This window comes from Pongo abelii, chromosome 11, assembly GCF_028885655.2.
Source record: "Pongo abelii isolate AG06213 chromosome 11, NHGRI_mPonAbe1-v2.0_pri, whole genome shotgun sequence".
Classification (NCBI taxonomy): Eukaryota; Metazoa; Chordata; class Mammalia; order Primates; family Hominidae; genus Pongo; species Pongo abelii.
The window spans coordinates 37401505-37419598 of NC_071996.2; the positions used below are offsets into that span (position 1 = coordinate 37401505).

An 18094-nucleotide genomic window follows, 5' to 3' on the forward strand; every position below is an offset into this window, starting at 1 on the left:
CTTGATAAACAGATTCATTCAACAATTATTAATTATTAACCTGAGACTAGGTGGTGCTAAGACAGCAATATGAACAACACATTACCTAAGTTCTAGAAAAGCTCAGTTTCATGGACATATATCCTAATTAATATTTTGATTCCTGGGTGTTTCACATGTTTGATTATATTAAAGCACATCTAATAAGGAATATAATACAAACTTATAAAATGTAAGAATTTTACTAGCCTGAAAACATTTTTTAATCTACCTCTCCTAAAGAGAAATAAGCTAATATTCTTTACTGTTTATTTTTGTTCCAAGTAGTTGGCTATTTATAGGATTGAAAAAATTGGTAGGCATGAGGTGATATAAAAATTAATATAATACAGGCCGGGCACGGTGACTCACACCTGTAATCCTAGCCCTTCGGGAGGCCAAGGCAGGCAGATCACCTGAGGTCAGGAGTTCAAGACCAACCTGGCCAACATGGTGAAACCTTGTCTCTACTAAAAATACAAAAATTAGCCAGGTGCAGTGGCAGGAGCCTGTAATCCCAGCTACTCTGGAGGCTGAGGCAGGAGAATCCCTTGAACCTGGGAGGCGGTGGTTGCAGTGAGCTGACATTGCGCCACTATACTCCAGCCTGGGTGACAGAGTGAGACCCTGTCTCAAAAAAAAAAAAAAAAAAAAAAAAGAATGTAATACATCCTTAGCTTTTGGCAGTTATATGTACTACTACTGTTTTATTTTATATACCACAAAATAATTTGCAACTCTAATGTACACTAAAAGGACCGTATCTAGACTACAACAGAGAAATAAAAGCTAAGCTTTAGATTTATATCAGAAGAAACACTCAAATGTTTGTGTTGGTAATTTTAGTTCCCAGATAACAGTACCCACTGGACAATTTATAGTCTATGTCTGGTTAGAAGTTTCCATTCTTATCTTCCTTTTTTTTCTTCCAAGGCTACTCCCTTATAAAGCAGTTTTAAAGATTTCCTAAGGTAGTGTGGTCTGCTCATAATCTGTGAAGAAGCCCAAGAGTTAGAACCTTAGCATTATAAGATTGCCAATAAGGTCTTTGTTAATCTTCTGTTGTCGAGTTTTTAAAATGGGGATTAAAAATATTAACCTTCTCCCTCAGTAGATTGAAAGACATATAAATTCTTAACATTTTTCTTTATAAGGGGGAAAGGACTGAACATATAATATGGATGAGACACTATGCTTTTCATGTTTTATATCCCATTTTGTATAATTTTCACTTACCTATAAGACAATTATTATTACCTTCTGTTTTGTTTTGTTTTGTTTTTTGAGACAGAGTCTTGCTCTGTCACCCAGGCTGGAGTGCAGTGGCATGATCTCGGCTCACTGCAACCTCTGCCTCCTGGGTTCAAGCGATTCTCCTGCCTTAGCCTCAGCCTCCTGAGTCTCTGGGACTACAGGTATGCACCACCATGCCTGGCTAATTTTTGTATTTTTTAGTAGATATGGAGTTTCACCATGTTGGCTAGGCTGGTCTCGAACTCCTGACCTCAGGTGATCCACCCTCCCCAGCTTCCCAAAGTGCTGGAATTACAGGTTTGAGCCACTGTGCCCAGCCCAAGACAAGTATTATCTTTCTTAGAGATGTAAGTTTCTTAAAGAACCCATGTAACTGGCTTAAAGTCATATGGTCACCAAGTGATAAAGTTTGCATACAAACGCTAGCCAAACTCCAAGTCTGATGTGCTTTTCATTCCACGAGTTGCTTCTCCCTTTTTAATTCAGCTAAAACTTTTGTACAGTTATATTTTAGTAATAATTTTTAATTTACTAATTATAAAAATGTGCTTGTAATTTTGAAGCTTTTACAAACTCACTTGTAACAATGCTAGTCATTGTGATCTTTCTTATTATAAGCATTCTTTAGTTGGAAAAATGGAATTGACTTGAGAAAATTTACTGAATCAAGTAATTGATTCATATTTGATGACTAATTTTAATCATTTACTTAGGATGTAGATAAATATCAGATGTGATTTTAGCAAATATGGGAAGTTTTCTTAACTCAGTAGGCTTTAATTTCAGGAAATCCTAGTGCAGTGTGAATAATTAAATATCACAATTTGTATTATTTCAAAGAGAAAAAAATCCTTTCGATGCCTTTTAGAAATGCTTATTACTTCCTCAGGAGAGATAGAAGTAAGGGAATGATTTACCCTCTAAGTTCTCTTCCAGTCTAGTATGCCATTCATAATGGAAAGGAGGTTCTTTTCTGATCTTTATATATTTCCATTTACTATCAACCAAAATATAATGTTATTAATGATGACAAATGTACTAATTTCCTATTCAGAAATTACTGATAGCAAAACTGATTAATGTAGTTGGTGATTTTTAAATACTTGGATACTCTTTTTGGGTTATACTAATTACATTCTTTTAAAATGCAAAAAAATTCACAGAAATAATATTCTCTTGAGTAATATTTAAGGAATATTTCAGAAGGGCAAAATTTAGAATACATGGCCTGAATGAAATGCTGGATGAATAGGAAATAAGTGTGCCCTTTTACTATAACATTCTCTGGGGAAGTCAAATATTGTTAGACTACATATGCTGTAACTTGCTCTAAATTGCTAACTTGCTATATGTGTTCTCTTGCAGACACTTTTAAAGCTATGGTATTCCAAAGGGCTTAACTAGATTAGACTCTTCTTTATTTTTTCCCAAATAATGGAAAAATATTTCTTTTGTTTAGACATAGATGCCCTTGTAGGAGGAGAAGTTGGAGGCTTGGAGTTTGGCAAGTTACCATTTGGTGCCTGCGAAGATCCTATTAGGTGAGAATTTCAACCTGTCATTTGAATTGTGGGAATATTTTACTTTGAATTTATATTGATATTGATTTCACTGTGCTTTATGATGCTATAGCTTGCTAGGATGAACGTAGTACTGGAAATAAAGAAAGACGTACACCTGGGCTGGGCACAGGCTCATGCCTGTAATCCTAGCGCTTTGGGAGGCTGCGGTGGGCAGCTCCTGAGGTCAGGAGTTCGAGAACAGCCTGACCAACGTGGTGAAACCCCATCTCTACTAAAGAATGTAAAAATTAACTGGGTGTGGTTGCGCACACCTGTAATCCCAGCTACTCAAGAGGTTAAGGCACAAGAATTACTTGAACCCGGCAGGCAGAGATTGCAGTGAGCTAAGATCACGCCACTGCACTCCAACCTGGGCAACAGAGCAAGACTGTGTCTCAAAAAAAGAAAGAAAGACCTACACTTGCTTGCTTTATCTTATAATTTTACATGAAAACTTTCTGAGATTTAATATTCATCTATAACTCAGCAAACTGTGTCCTTTGCCAAATCTGGCCATTAGCCTATTTTTGTATGGCCAGTGAAGTCAGGATGGTGTTTACATTTTTAAAGGTTATGAAAGAAAAAAATGAAATAGAGACTGTACATGGTTCACAAAACCTAAAATATTTACTCTCTGGCTCTTTATAGAAAATGTTTGCCAACTCCTGATCTATAACATTTTTCAAACTTGAGATATAATTTACCTGCCATAAAATTCACTATTTAAAAGTGTACAATTCAATGGTTTTTAGTATTTACAGAGCTGTGCAACCATCATAATCATCTACTTCCAGAACATTTTCATAACCTTAAAAAGAAATTCTTCACCTCTTAGCCATCATTTCCCCTTAGTCTTCTCAGCCCTCCGGCTCTAGGCAAACACTGATATACTTTCTGTCTCTTTGGATTTACCTATTCTGGACATTTCTTATAAATGGAATCATATAACATGTGGCTTTCTTTGTGTCTGACTTCTTTTAATTAGCATGTTTTCAAGGTTTGTCCATGTTGTAGCATGAATCAGTATAGTAGTCCCCTCTTATCCACAGCTGGTATGTTGCAAGATCCCCAGTGGATGACTGAAACCATGGATAGTACCACACACTAAATATACTGTTTTTTCCTATGCATACATGTAAGTAGTAAAATTTAATTTATAAATTTGGCACAGTAAGATTTACAGGTGATGTAGTACTACAAAGTAAACAAATATAAATGAGGCATAGTAAGAGATTGACAATAATAACTAATAATAACATAGAACAGCTATAACAATATACCTTAATGAAAGTTATGTGAATGTGATGTATCTCTCTCAATATATCTCATTATACTATGCACACTCTTCTTGTGATCGCTCTGATCACCAAGACAGTTACTAAGTGACTAACAGGGCAGGTAGCATAGACAGTGTAGATACACTAGACAAAGGGATGATTCACCTAATGGGGTGGGATGGCACAAGATTTCATCATGCTACTCAGAACAACATGCAACTTTAAATTTGTGAATTTTTTTTTCTGGAATTTTTCACTTAGTATTTTCAGACTGCAGTTGATTTAGGGTAACTGAAGCTGCAGAAAGTGAAGCTGTGGATAAGGGGGAACTAACGTACTTCTGTGCTTTTTATGGCTGTAAATATACCATTGTATGAATATGCCACATTTTGTTTATCCATTCATTAGTTGGTGGGTTATTTATGCTTTTTGCCTATTATGTACAATGAGATGAATGTTTGCAAAGCATTAGCTTCATAAGGATGTGCTACCATTTGCTAAATAAGTTGTTTCCAGTATGTTGTATTATAAATAATGCCACTGTAACATACTTTTATTTCCTTGGTATAGTTTTCTAGAAGTATTAAATATAATTGCTGAGTCAGTATTAAAGCTTTTGGGTGTATTTTATGTTTTTCAGTGAACTCCATTTAGCTACTACATGGCCTCATCTGACCGAAGGGATCATTGTGGATAATGATGTTTATTCGTAAGTATGTTAAGAGTAGTAGTACACTGAGATTAAAAAACTTCAGTAGAATAACTCTCAAATGGCTAGTAATTTTTATATGAATTTTTAATTATTTTGTTTTGATTTTGGTGTTCCCTTTTGTGTTTTATTGTCTAAGGACTTTGATTTCTTATGATGTTATTTTTTAAAAGCTTATCCAAATGGCTCTATGTATCCAGATAAGAGTAAGTTTAAGGGAGGCTAAATGGATTGCTTGTCCTTCTATGTTTTCATTAGACTGCATTTTAATAAGTTCATGAATCTTGCAGATTGTCATAATTAGGATTTTATGTTTATTGGTTTGCATTTTAGTGATTTGGATCCTATTCAAGCTCCACATTGGTCTGTTAGAGTTCGAAAAGCTGAGAATCCTCAGTGTTTGCTAGGTAAGGTATATTATGCTCCTTTCCTGAAATACTGCAGATCTGCCTAACTTCCAAATCAGAAACACTGCATACATTCTTTATACTTTGTCACCTCTTCAGTTAACACCGTGTAGGAAAAAAATCATTGCCAATAGCAGTGAATCCTTTTTTGAATAGTGCCAGCAAATTCTCCATTATTTTCTCATTATCTCACCTTTATTTTTCTGATGCTTTTATTTATTTTTTATTTTTTATTTTTTGAGACGGAGTCTCACTCTCAGGCTGGAGTGCAGTGGCGTGTCTCGGCTCACTGCAACCTCTGCCTCCCAGGTTCAAGTGATTCTCCTCCCTCAGCCTCCCAAGTAGCTGGGACTACAGACGTGTGCCACCATGCCTGGCTAATTTTTTGTATTTTTAGTAGAGACGGCGTTTCACCATGTTAACCAGGATGGTCTTGATCTCCTGACCTCGTGATCCGCCTGCTCGGCCTCCCAAAGTGCTGAGATTACAGGCATGAGCCACCGCGCAGCCTTAAGATGCTTTTTCTTTTTTTTTTTCCGGATGCTTTTATGTTACTCCCTTTCCTTCCTCCTGTGGCATAGCCTGCATCTTCTATTTCTGTTATTGAAACCCTTTTTGCCTTTTGTTGCCCCTCTAGACCTGTGTTATCTGAAGAGCACTGTTTTGTTTGTTTGTTTGTTTGTTTTGAGAGGGAGTCTCACCCTGTCGCCCAGGCTGGAGTGCAGTGGCGCAATCTCGGCTCACTGTAAGCTCCGCCTCCCGGGTTCACGCCATTCTCCTGCTTCAGTCTCCGGACTGGCTGGGACTATAGGCGCCCGCCACCACGCCTGCTAATTTTTTGTGTTTTTAGTAGAGACGGGTTTTCACCGTGTTAGCCAGGAGGGTCTCGATCTCCTGACCTCATGATCCGCCCGCCTTGGCCTCCCAAGGTGCTGGGATTACAGGCGTGAGCCACCGCGCCCGACCTGAAGAGCACTGTTTTTTGACGGTGCGCTTTAGAGCCCTTCTGTGGAGTTGTGTCACATCTGCAGCCTATTTTCTGATATGGGAAAAGAAATGTGAATAATCTTATACACCTCACAAGGTTATTTGAGGGATCAAGTGAAATAAATGGAAGTACTTTGAAAAATATTAATTGCTATTCAGATAATATTATTGTGTCTTATGTCTGGGATTCGTCCCCTTCTCTTTTTTTAGGTGTATCTCTTTCATGAAGTCTTTTGAACCCATCTCCTCAGTGTGCCTTGTCATCTTTTTCCTCCTTATATTTAGTACACATGAAAATATTTTCTCCTTTTCTTTATGTTCATCCATGCTACCTTAACTCCCTATCACTTGATATATTACCATTTAACTGATGGAGTTACCAAATATTTATTATGACAGTAATGATGCATTTCTCTAAAGCATTGTTTTTTTGGGCTCTTTATCATTCATATACTATTTGTCAAATGCTGATTAGTAGCTGCCATTTGTGCTAACTATACAATAGTGAATACAAAGATGTATAAGGTATAAGTCCACCATTGGTGGATTTGTCTAGGGTGTTAGGGCAATAGTATAGGGTCAATGTCAAGAGTTTTACAGTTGGACAGACCTCAGTTCAAATCCTAGATTCACCAGGTTGGTCAAGTTTCTTAATCTTTTTAAGCCCCAGAGTCCTCATAAATAAAATAGAGATAACACTAGTACTTACTTCATAGGGTTATTGGGAGGATCATATGAGATTATGTACGTGTGTGTGTATATATCACATTTAACAGTGCCTTTGTTATAGTAAATGAACAGTAAATGGTTTCTCTTGTTTAATCGTTGAATTACTACATATTATGTTTACGTACTAAGTTGCTTCTTAGTAACATTATTATTCCTCATCTTGTGACTGTATGATAATTGCTGAGGACCTTAGAATTGAAAGTATTCTCATTTTAGTTTAACGTGCCATGATCTTACCCTACCTCTTTTAATATTTTGTATGACTAGATTATAGACTTTTCCTACCTTTCTGAAGAAGCCTCAAAAAAGTTATGGGTTAATTCAGAATTAGTTGGTGAATTATAAAATTTAGATGTACTTGATGTATCTTAGTACTGATAGTATTTGTTAAGCATTCATTTATTTGTGTAAACATTGTAGCTGTTTAGAAGATTCAAATTGCTTTACCTCTGTTTATAATATGACAGACAGCTGGGTGCAATGGCTCGTGCCTATAATCCCAGCACTTTGAGAAGCCGAGGCAGGTGGATTGCTTGAGCCTGGGAGTTTGAGTCCAGCCTTGGCAACATGGCAAAACCTCGTCTCTACAAAAAATACAAAAATTAGCTGGACGTGGTGATGCACACATGTAGTCCCAGCCTACCCAGGAGGCTGAGGTGGGAGGATCACCTGAGCCTGAGAGGTCAAGGTTGCAGTGAGCCGTGATCGTGCCACTGCACTCCAGCTTGGGCGACAGAGTAAGACCCTATCTCAAAAATAATAATAGTAATAATGACGGAAAGAATACCATTAATATGTAGCAGAAACCAAAATATCTTTATCCTACATGATTTCCTAATCCTCTAGAAACATGTCTTTAGCGTTTCTTCTTAATTTTATTAATGGATTTAGATTCTAGTAGCGTAGCAGTTGGGGAAAGATTACTACATACATAGGGTGAGTTCTTGTTATTTACATAACTTAATGACAAATGGATACTGTGTCTCATTGAGGCATATAGTAAGTACTATTAGGTACAGTTATTTTTTTCTTTCCTTCTAGAAGGAATTTTAAGGAAAAGCTTTTTAAATATCCTGGGACATGGAGAGAAAGAAAAGAACAAGGCTACCTTTGATATAGGATTAATTTTTGTCTTTTTCAATGGAAAAACTGAATGGTTTTACTTTCTACCATATCTTAGTTAATAGCTTTTGTGGAAAGATGTACTTTAATTTATAGGACTGATTTTTTTTTCAGTTAAGTGTCAAAAATAACTTTTTTTCCTACATAGGTGATTTTGTCACTGAGTTTTTTAAGATTTGCCGTCGAAAGGAGTCAACTGATGAGATTCTTGGACGATCTGCATTTGAGGAAGAAGGCAAAGGTAACCTACATTTTTTTTTAACATTACTTTCAAATGTCTTACTCTTTTTCCTTGGCACATTTTTCAGCAACTTTTCATCTATTTTCTCATTTTGAATTAAGTTGGATAATCAAGTTTTGATGGACTAGACAGCTACAGTTCCTTTCCAGGCTGTACCCAGTGCTTGTTAAGACATTAAAGGCATTTAATAAGTTATTTCCACCAAAAATGTAAAATATTTTGAAAAGCAGAGTTTTAGAGGTTAAATTTTGAAGTCTTCTAGGGAGAAATAATTTGTGTGACACCATTGTCACTCATGCTTGCACATAAAGCTGAACATGTATATTAATATTTTATAATTCCAAGACCATGTAACACTAGTAAAAAGAATGAGTAAAATATTCTATACAATCAACAATTTGTTCATCACTTTCACCTGCTGAGGTTGGTGATATAATTTATATTTATTTCTGTTCTTTTTATAGAAACTGCTGATATAACTCATGCTTTGTCAAAATTGACAGAGCCGGCATCAGTTCCAATTCATAAATTATCAGTTTCAAATATGGTACACACTGCAAAGAAGAAAATCCGAAAACACAGAGGTGTAGAGGAGTCACCGCTAAATAATGATGTTCTCAATACTATTCTCCTGGTAACTAAATGTTCTGTCTTTATAAGTCTATATGCAGAATCATTTATTCATTATATAGTCAGTTCCTTATGTGTGGTAGGCAGTGACCTTGGAATATACAATGAGTAAAACAGTTACCACATTTAGAAAATTCCTACTAGTTTAGTGGTGAGAAGGAAAGTAAACAGTAGTTACGATACCATGTTGCATGTGAGAAATCTGGCAAGGGGGGCTGTGAGAGCACAGCAGAGGTGCATTTGTCTCTGTCTGGGCAGTGGGAATCAGGGAAGGCTTCATGAAGAGGGACATTTGAGCTGAATCTTGATGCAAAGAAGGCTTTAGAAGCAGAGGAATAGCAGAAGTTCGAGAGCATGTTGAACGGTTGATATTTTGTAGGGTACTTCCCAGACCATGACCAGGGTTGAGGCTGGAGAAGTAGCAGGTAACCTGCCATGCTGAAGCACTGGCTTTTATCTTGCAGTTTAAGTAGAAGATGAACATGATTAGAATTTTTTTATTTTTTTATTTTTATTTATTTATTTATTTATTTTTTGAGACGAAGTCTCGCTCTGTTGCCCAGACTAGAGTGCAGTGGCGCATCTCGGCTCACTGCAACCTCCACCTCCTGGGTTCAAGCAATTCTCCTGCCTCAGCCTCCCTAGTAGCTGGGACTACAGTCACGTGCCACCAGGCCTGGCTAATTTTTTTGTATTTTTATTTTTTTAGTAGAGATGGGGTTTCACCGTGTTAGCCAGGATGGTCTTGATCTCCTGACCTCATAATCCACCCGCCTCGGCCTCCCAAACTGCTGGGATTACAGGCGTGAGCTACCGCGCCTGGCCCCAGAATTATATTTTTGAAGGATTGCTTTGACAACAGTTGAGAGAAAGCTTTTAGTGAGAACGAGAGGGAGATGAATAGAGGGCTAAGGTGGCTCCTAGGTATAACAGAGTGGAATGGCCCCAGCCTGGGGGCCATCCACACCATGGTTTAATGTCTGCATGACTTACTGCATGACTTTGAATAAGTCACTTCAGTTTCCTCATCTATAAAATATGGCTAACAAAACCTTGCGAGATTGTTGTAAGGATTAAAGGATCTTCTGTGACACTGCCTGGCATATATGGGTCTTTGATAAATGATAGCTATTCTTACTGTAATTGTAGTTAAAATCATACTCCCGGAAATTTGTGCATTAAGACAATCTTGGGAAAAACCTTCAAGGAAAGTGTTGAAAAGAAAACTGGACTTGGAAACTTAATGTAAATCTTATCCCCTGCCATTTTTCTGAACAAAACTCTTAGCCAACTTTTTAGCTTGTACATCGTAAGATGTAGGTAGTGATACTTAGCTCAAACAGTTGTATGAGGATAGGATAATGCTGGTAATTGTGCCTTATGGCACTTGGCACATGTAGTTCATCTAATTTTTAAAAGTCTGTTGGACACGTTCTATAATATGTGGCAAAGTATACATAGTAAGAGGGATTACTAATCAGCAGTACCACAAAACAATTGAGAGGAACAGTGATAAAAGGACTGTAAATAAATGTCTATAGAGAGCCTCCTTCTTAAGACTGTATTCTTAAAGAATGTTATTCAAATCATGTAGCTCAGTTGTCATGTACACTGGATTTTTTTTTTTGATCACTCGTACATGTACATATAAACAGAAACCACATGGAAAAGGTACATTGGTTATTATAGGTTTAGACTGCTTCCTACTTTCCAGGGGTATCATAAAATAAAGTTGTGGGTCTTGAATATCATCTCTTAGTAGTCTGTATGTGAAAACCTGTGGATGATGTAACTCTTCAGATCCTCATGAGTACATGGGTGTTTTTAAATTGTCTTTTGTCATTTTGTTTTTTAAGTAGTAGTAACACTAAAAAAATGTAATGGCCTTGGATGAGCATGAAGTCACAGTGATGAGATTTTGCTTTTGCACCATTCAGCTTACAGAATCAAGTGATTACTTTTAAGAAAAAAATTCTAATTTCTAAAATTGGCTAGTCACTGAAACCTTGTATATTTTCAAAGAAAAATAGAAAAAAATTTGAGAGTGTAGAACAAACTGGCCAATACAACTGGAACATTTCTATTGTTAGAGCAGCAAAACCATTAAAAAGTTAAATAATGTCTATATGAGGTATAAAAATCAACAAAATAGGAAATGTGGTCTAAAATGTGATTATTTTTTCCTTTCCTTCAAGTTCTTATTCCCTGATGCTGTTTCTGAGAAATCATTAGATGGAACTGCTTCAACAGATAATAATAATCCTCCATCAGAGAGTGAAGACTATGTAAGTTGATGTGGAGTTCAATGTTAAAATATTTTAAATGCACTGAATTTCTAGAGGTTCTATATATTTCTAGTTTAATAGCTTAATATGTTTTTATTTTAAAAATCACATTGGGAATTTTGGATGGGAGATCATGGTTTCCACTTAGATAACTAGCACAGATACATATTTTGGGTAGCAAGAATTTTTCTGGAAACAATGAAAAAATAGCACGAATATACTCTACACAGCTGTAGGATTTCTCTCATTGTAGAGTTTTGGTGAAATCATTAAATTTGTGTTTTTCAGCAGATTCTTTTTGATATTTTAAAACTAGTTAGTGAATGGGCAACTCTTTAATGAAGTAAAATGTGTAAAATTAGGTAAAATTTTCATGGTCTCTTTGTCTAGTCTTTGAAAAATTAAGAAGTTGAAGAATTTAAATGACAAGTGTAGATATATATCAAACTTTACAGTAGTTACTGTTGAGAAGTGGATTTCATGAGGTGAGAGAAAAAAGCAAAGGCTTTTTACATTTTCAGTTTAGATAGTTATGATTTTTGTTTTTTTAGACGTGCTCATTTTTGTAATTAAAAGATTTTTAAAACAACACATGAAATTTGGAATACTTCCTAAATATTCCACAGAAGAAATTGAAAGCTGTAACTTTAGCTTCATTAAACTATAGCTTTATCTTTTTTAATCTTAGTAGAAATCTTGAAAATGTGGGACTTCCTAAGAATAGTTTATGCAGTAGTGTATTAGACATTTGATAATGCCTAGTTTAGGTGGGATAGGTTAATTTTACAATTAAAATCTCTCCCTACAAACTTTTCAGTTATATGTGTAAAATATTTTGGTAACAAGTTTGCTTTGTTTCTATTTTGTTAAATTTAGAATCTCTACAATCAGTTCAAGTCTGCACCATCTGACAGTTTAACATACAAATTGGCTTTGTGTCTCTGTATGATCAATTTTTACCATGGAGGGTTAAAAGGAGTGGCACACCTCTGGCAGGAATTTGTTCTTGAAATGCGTTTCCGATGGGAAAACAACTTTCTGATTCCAGGGTAATAATTTCAATTTTCAATTGTTTGGATAGGATTTTGTTTGTTAGCAGACATTTGACTTTTGACTTATTTTTTCCCCCTTCTAGGAAATCTGCCCTAAGAAAGTGGCAAGAAGCTTAGACATGATTTATGTTCAGACGTGTTCACTGCAGCAAATTTATTAATATAATAGAAAAAAAGGCAAAACCTAAATATCAAACATAAAAGAATAGTTAAATAAATTATACTGTATCTCTACAATAGAAAATTACAGATTGATTATAATTTTTTCCCCAATAGTCTTTAATAACATGTTCATATTGTTTCTAATAAAGTAGAATATACTAATGCATATGCAAAGTGCTTTTAATTATGTTGCTATATTTGTACAGGAAAAAGATTATAAATACTGTGAAATGCTATCAGTTTTTCCCAGTGTGAAATTATATTTTTATTTTGTTCTTTATACTTTTATGCATTTTCAAAGTCTTTTGTAATAAACCTGTATTTTGTAATTGACATTTTACTTAAACAGAACATTTTCATTAGCACATAGGTTGATATTGCATAGTTTAGTGCTCATCTACCCATGCTATGATAGGAGAATCATGATTTTGAGCAATATAAAATGATTACTGATCCAAAAACATTTATATCATTTACCAATCTCTGCTTAGCTGGATTCTCTCTTGGTTTTAGACAGTTCGCTCTGGAACGTTTTACAGACCCAGAAGCATGTTGAATATGAGGGAGTGCCTCTGGCTGATTGCTGGGAACCTAGTGGTCTAGAGGAACCTAGAACTAGAGACAGTCTGAGGTCCTATTGAAATATAGGTGGAGATCTTGGTTTTTATAGTGAGAATCCACTGTAAGAATTTAGTACTGAATACACAAACTGATTTATTTTGTATGGTGTGAAATACTGTGTGCTACTACTTCCTGGAGTGGGTTCAGGGGCTTTTTCTCATTTTGAGTTTTTGTTAGCCTGAAAACTATCACTACTTTGCTATTATGTTTTGAAGTATCTATTATATTTGCTATTGGTGATTTGTGGACAAGGAGTATAAAATAAATTTTCATCTTTTAATTCTATGTGCTCCCCCTCTGGAATTCACTTACCTTACCTGTGGAAATCTAGTTTTGATTTCTTATCAATATAGCTAAAAATTATGGTAGTATAGAAAATAATCGTATCTGAGGCAATTTTACTAAAACTAAGCTTTCTTTTCTCCTTACTTTATTTGATAGATTAGCAAGTGGACCCCCAGATCTGAGGTGTTGTTTACTGCATCAGAAACTACAGGTAAAGATTTCTCAATGACATGGATAAATGTGGTCTTGATTTAATCAGAGATTATTCTAATACTAAATTTAATAATGGGTTACGTGCTGTTCTCATGGTGCTGTTGTAGGTTGCCTATAGTCAGTAGTCACTGCGGTTCACAAGGTCCTGAGAAGTGGAGAGTGAAAATTAAATATTCAAGCAGTAGGTAGATTTTTATTTTTCTGTGACTAATTCAACTATAAATGTTATTTCTCTTTTCTTAAGATGTTAAATTGTTGTATTGAAAGAAAGAAGGCACGTGATGAGGGGAAAAAGACAAGTGCTTCAGATGTCACTAATATATATCCAGGGGATGCTGGAAAAGCAGGAGACCAGTTGGTGCCAGATAATCTAAAAGAAACAGATAAGGAAAAGGGAGAGGTAGGAAAATCTTGGGATTCCTGGAGTGACAGCGAAGAAGAATTTTTTGAATGCCTAAGTGATACTGAAGAACTTAAAGGAAATGGACAAGAGAGTGGCAAGAAAGGAGGACCTAAGGAGATGGCAAGTTTAAGGCCAGAAGGACGGCTCTATCAGCATGGGAAACTTACACTGCTGCATAATGGAGAACCTCTCTACATTCCAGTAACCCAGGTAGGATGCACTAGTTCTTTCCATTTTAATTTATTTTGTGGTTTATATAACTTCATCCTAGTAGAAGATAGTGCTTTGAGTAAGGAAAATTATCCAAAAAGTCTGTGTTTAGGCCAGGTGCCGTGGCTTGTGCCTGTAATCCCAGCACTTTGGGAGGCTGAGGTGGGCAGATCACCTGAGGTCAGGAGTTCAAGATAAGTCTGGCCAACATGGTGAAACCCCGTCTCTACTAAAAGTACAAAAATTAGCTGGGCGCAGTGGCGCACACCTGTAGTTCCAGCTACTGGGGAGGCTGAGGCAGGAGAATCACTTGAACCCAGCAGTGGGAGGTTGCAGTGAGCCGAGATTGCGCCACTGCACTCCAGCCTGGGCAACAGAGCAAGACTGTCTCAAAAGAAAAAAAAATGTTTATGTTTAAAGATAAAGATATAGACTGTGTTTAAAGAAACTAAAGGTAAGGATTTCCCAATGACATAGATAAATGTGGTCTTGATTTAATCAAGGACCTTTAAAAGATTGGACAAAGTCTATGTTTAAAGATTAAAGAAATCTAAATAAACTTTTGGGGCTTTTAGGTTTGCCATTTCTGTAATTGTGAAATGTTTTGAAGTTTAAGTAGATCACCTCATCATATATAAGGTGATTTATAAACTGAGCAGTGAATGCTCAGATGTTTAAAAAAGAAAATCCAACTGCACTTATGTATGTTTTTGTTTAACTTGTGGACAAAGACTTATGGATAGGTGCAAAAAATAAATCCTCTTTTGCAACCCAGAACTCATTGTTCAGTATGAGTTTTGATACATATAAGAAGGGATATTAGGATACCTGAGACAATTAACTGATGAGAGTATTGATAGCCATAAAGGTTGGTCCCAGGCCAGGCGCAATGGCTCAAGCCTGCAAGCCCCACACCAAGGTGGGAGTATTGCTTGAAGCCAGGAGTTCAAGACCAGCCTGTACAAGAAAGTAACAAACACCTCATCTCCACAAAAATTTAAAAATTAGCTGAGTATTGGGGCATGTGTCTGTAGTTGCAGCTACTCAGGAAGAGGAGGCTGAGGCAAGATGATTGAGCCCAGGAGTTGGAGGCTGCACTGAGCTTTGATGGAACCACTGTACTCCAGCCTGGGTAACAAAGACAGACTCTGTCTCTTAATTTAAAAAGATTGATTCTAGGACTGTGGAAGAGATAAACAGCATGGGATATGAAGGAAATCCTCAGCAGCATTAATTTTGCATTCCAATTTCATGTTGACTTGATACCTACGATGGCTTTTTGTTTTAAAGGCTTTTATCTTGAGAACATGATGTCTGTAGTTAAAGGTATTGGCGTATTCCACACATCTGTACTATTCTTGAGTATGATCGCTTAGGGTGTAATTGAGAACCAGGCAGATCCACCACCTACAGTAAAAAGGACCCTAAAGTAAATTGGTTGAAGAAATTAGATCCCAAAGATTCTTGGTGAATTTTGAAGTCTTCATCAGTATATCCATATTAAAAGGAGATGACAGAAGCCAAAATAAAAGAATTATGGGCTAACAGGACAACTGGATTAAAATAAGCATCAGTTTCATTAAAAAGGGCTAACTTGAAGATAAATCTTTTGACTCCAGCTCTTTAGAGAATCTGAAGTGACTTTGATGGACAGTGGAAAAAATCACAACATGGAATTCCTTGAATAAAAATTTATTGACTTAAAGAAAAAGAAAAAGAAAATCCAAAAATATATAGAGAGAACAAAAGTAAATATCCTTCAATTATATGATTAGCTTTTATCTGTTCAAAAATATAGTTTGAAGTCATATACACCATTAGGATGTAGAACAGCAATAACTCAACAACAGCAGCAATAGTTGTGTTTAAGGGTTTTGTTTTGGTTTTTTTTTTTTTTTTTTGACACAGAGTCTCTCTTTGTCACCCAGGTGGGAGTGCAGTGGCATGACCATAGCTTACTGCAGCCTTGACCTCCTGGGATCAAGTGATTCTCCCACCACAGCTTCTCAAGTAGCTGAAACTACAGGTGCATGCCACCATGCCTGGCTAATTTTTCATGGTTTTTGTAGAGGCGGGGTTTTGCCCTGTTGTCCAGGCTGGTCTTAAATTCCTGAACTCAAGCCATCTGCCTGCCTTGGCCTCCCAAAGTGCTAGGATTACAGATATGATCCACTGCGCCCGGCCTGAAAACATTTTATTGTGAAAATTGTAATCTAGTAAAAATGAAAGAGGCTCAATGCCTGTAATCCCAACACTTTGGGAGGCCGAGGATTGCTTGAGCCCAGGAGTTCAAGACCAGCCTGGGCAACATGGTAAAACCCTATTTCTACCAAAAAAAAAAAAAAAAAAATTAGCTGAGTGGGGTAGCGTACACCTGTAGTCCCAGCTACTCGGGAGGCTGAGGTAGAAGAATCAATTGAGCCCAGGAGGTTAAGGCTGCAGTGAGCTATGATTGTGTCACTGTACTCCAGCCTGGGCAACAGAGCAAGATCCTGTCTCAAAAAAATAAAAAGTGAAAGCCACCATCCACTAATTTTGACTCGCATTCCTTGAAGTAACTAACAAGTATTACTGGTTTGGGTTATATTTCTTATAACTGTTTCTCTGCATTGATGTATAATACATATATGTGTGTACATATTAATACATGGTTTTATGGATTTTTTTTTTTTTTTTTTTGAGACAGGATCTCATTCTGTTGCATAGGCTGGAATGCAGTGGCATGATCATGGCTCACTGCAGCCTTGACCTGCTGGGCTCAAGTGATCCTCTGACCTCAGCCTCCCAAGTAGCTGGGACTACAAGTGCTCACCACCATGCCAGGCTGATTTTTTCACTTTTAAAATTTTTGTAAAGATGGAGTCTTGCTATGTTGCCCAAGCTGGTCCTAAACTCCTGACCTCAAGCAATCCTCTGTTTCGGCCTCCCAAAGTGCTGGGATTATAGGCAGGAGCCACTGTACCCAGCCTCAATTTCTTATAAACAATTGGTATTACCAACCATATAAATTTTTGCTAACATGATGGTCAAAAGTAGTATCTCAGTGTTTTAGATTGTATTTTTCTGAATTTTCATGAACCTGAGCATCTTTTAATATGTTCGTTAGCCATCCTTTCCTGTGAATCGCCTATGATTTTTCTTTCAGGTTGCTCTCCTGTTCTTACTGATTCGTATGAATTCTTCATATTTTAGATGTGAATCTACAGTTACATATATTGTATATGTTTTCTGCTAGTCATTTTAAAAACATGTTCATGTATTTACTTAATTATTGAGTTATAACTTAATAAAGTGTACAAATCTTGGCTGGGCATGGTAGCTCACGCCTATAATCCCAGCACTTTGGGAGGCCAAGGTGGGCAGATTGCTTAAGCTCAAAAGTTCAAGACCAGCCTGAGGAACATGACAAAACCCCATCTCTACGAAAAATACAGAAATTAGCCGAGCGTGGTGGTGTATGGCTGTAGACCCAGCTATTTCGGAGGCTCAGGTGGGAGGATGGCTTGGGTCCGGGAGGCAGAGGTTGCAGTGATATGATAGCACCATTGCACTCCAGCCTGGGCAACAGAGCAAGACCCTGTCCCAAAAAATAAAAATAAAAGATAAAAAGTGCACAAATCTTTAGTATACTGCTTGGTGAGTTTTTTCATATTGATACATGCATATAACTACTTCCCAGATCAAGATACGGAAAATTCCCATCATCCTAGAACAGTGCTGATAAATAAAACTTTCTGTGAAGATGGAAATTCTCTACATTCTCTGTCTTTCCCATTCACTACAATAGCCATTATCCAAATGTAACTACTGAGTGCTTGAAATGTGGCTAATGTTTCTAAGGAATTAAATTTTTTATTTTAATTTATTTAAATTAAATAGCCAGATGTATTGGATAGTGAAGCCCAGGATTCCCCTCCAGCAACTCTT

The 18094-nt window shown here is 36.6% G+C and overlaps 1 protein-coding gene and 1 non-coding gene across 10 annotated transcripts in view; both read left to right on the forward strand.

The window, feature by feature from the left end:
- RAB3GAP1 (RAB3 GTPase activating protein catalytic subunit 1) overlaps nucleotides 1–18094 on the forward strand; it is a 199230-nt gene that overhangs the window by 66504 nt on the left and 114632 nt on the right. For all 9 annotated transcript variants that reach the window (XR_008522745.2, XR_008522744.2, XR_008522746.2 and 6 more), the window contains exons 9-17: nucleotides 2732–2813; nucleotides 4752–4820; nucleotides 5154–5227; nucleotides 8214–8306; nucleotides 8771–8940; nucleotides 11132–11221; nucleotides 12098–12270; nucleotides 13498–13552; nucleotides 13799–14167. Coding sequence is in view for 5 of the 9 variants with exons in the window: in XM_024243364.3 (XP_024099132.1) it covers nucleotides 2732–2813; nucleotides 4752–4820; nucleotides 5154–5227; nucleotides 8214–8306; nucleotides 8771–8940; nucleotides 11132–11221; nucleotides 12098–12270; nucleotides 13498–13552; nucleotides 13799–14167 (1175 nt within the window). In the remaining 4 variants the exon portion in view is untranslated. The remainder of the gene's footprint in view (nucleotides 1–2731; nucleotides 2814–4751; nucleotides 4821–5153; nucleotides 5228–8213; nucleotides 8307–8770; nucleotides 8941–11131; nucleotides 11222–12097; nucleotides 12271–13497; nucleotides 13553–13798; nucleotides 14168–18094) is intronic.
- Nucleotides 14861–14988, forward strand: LOC112132487 (small nucleolar RNA SNORA40). Its single transcript, XR_002914253.2, has one exon. It is a non-coding gene; the product is annotated as a small nucleolar RNA SNORA40 (small nucleolar RNA).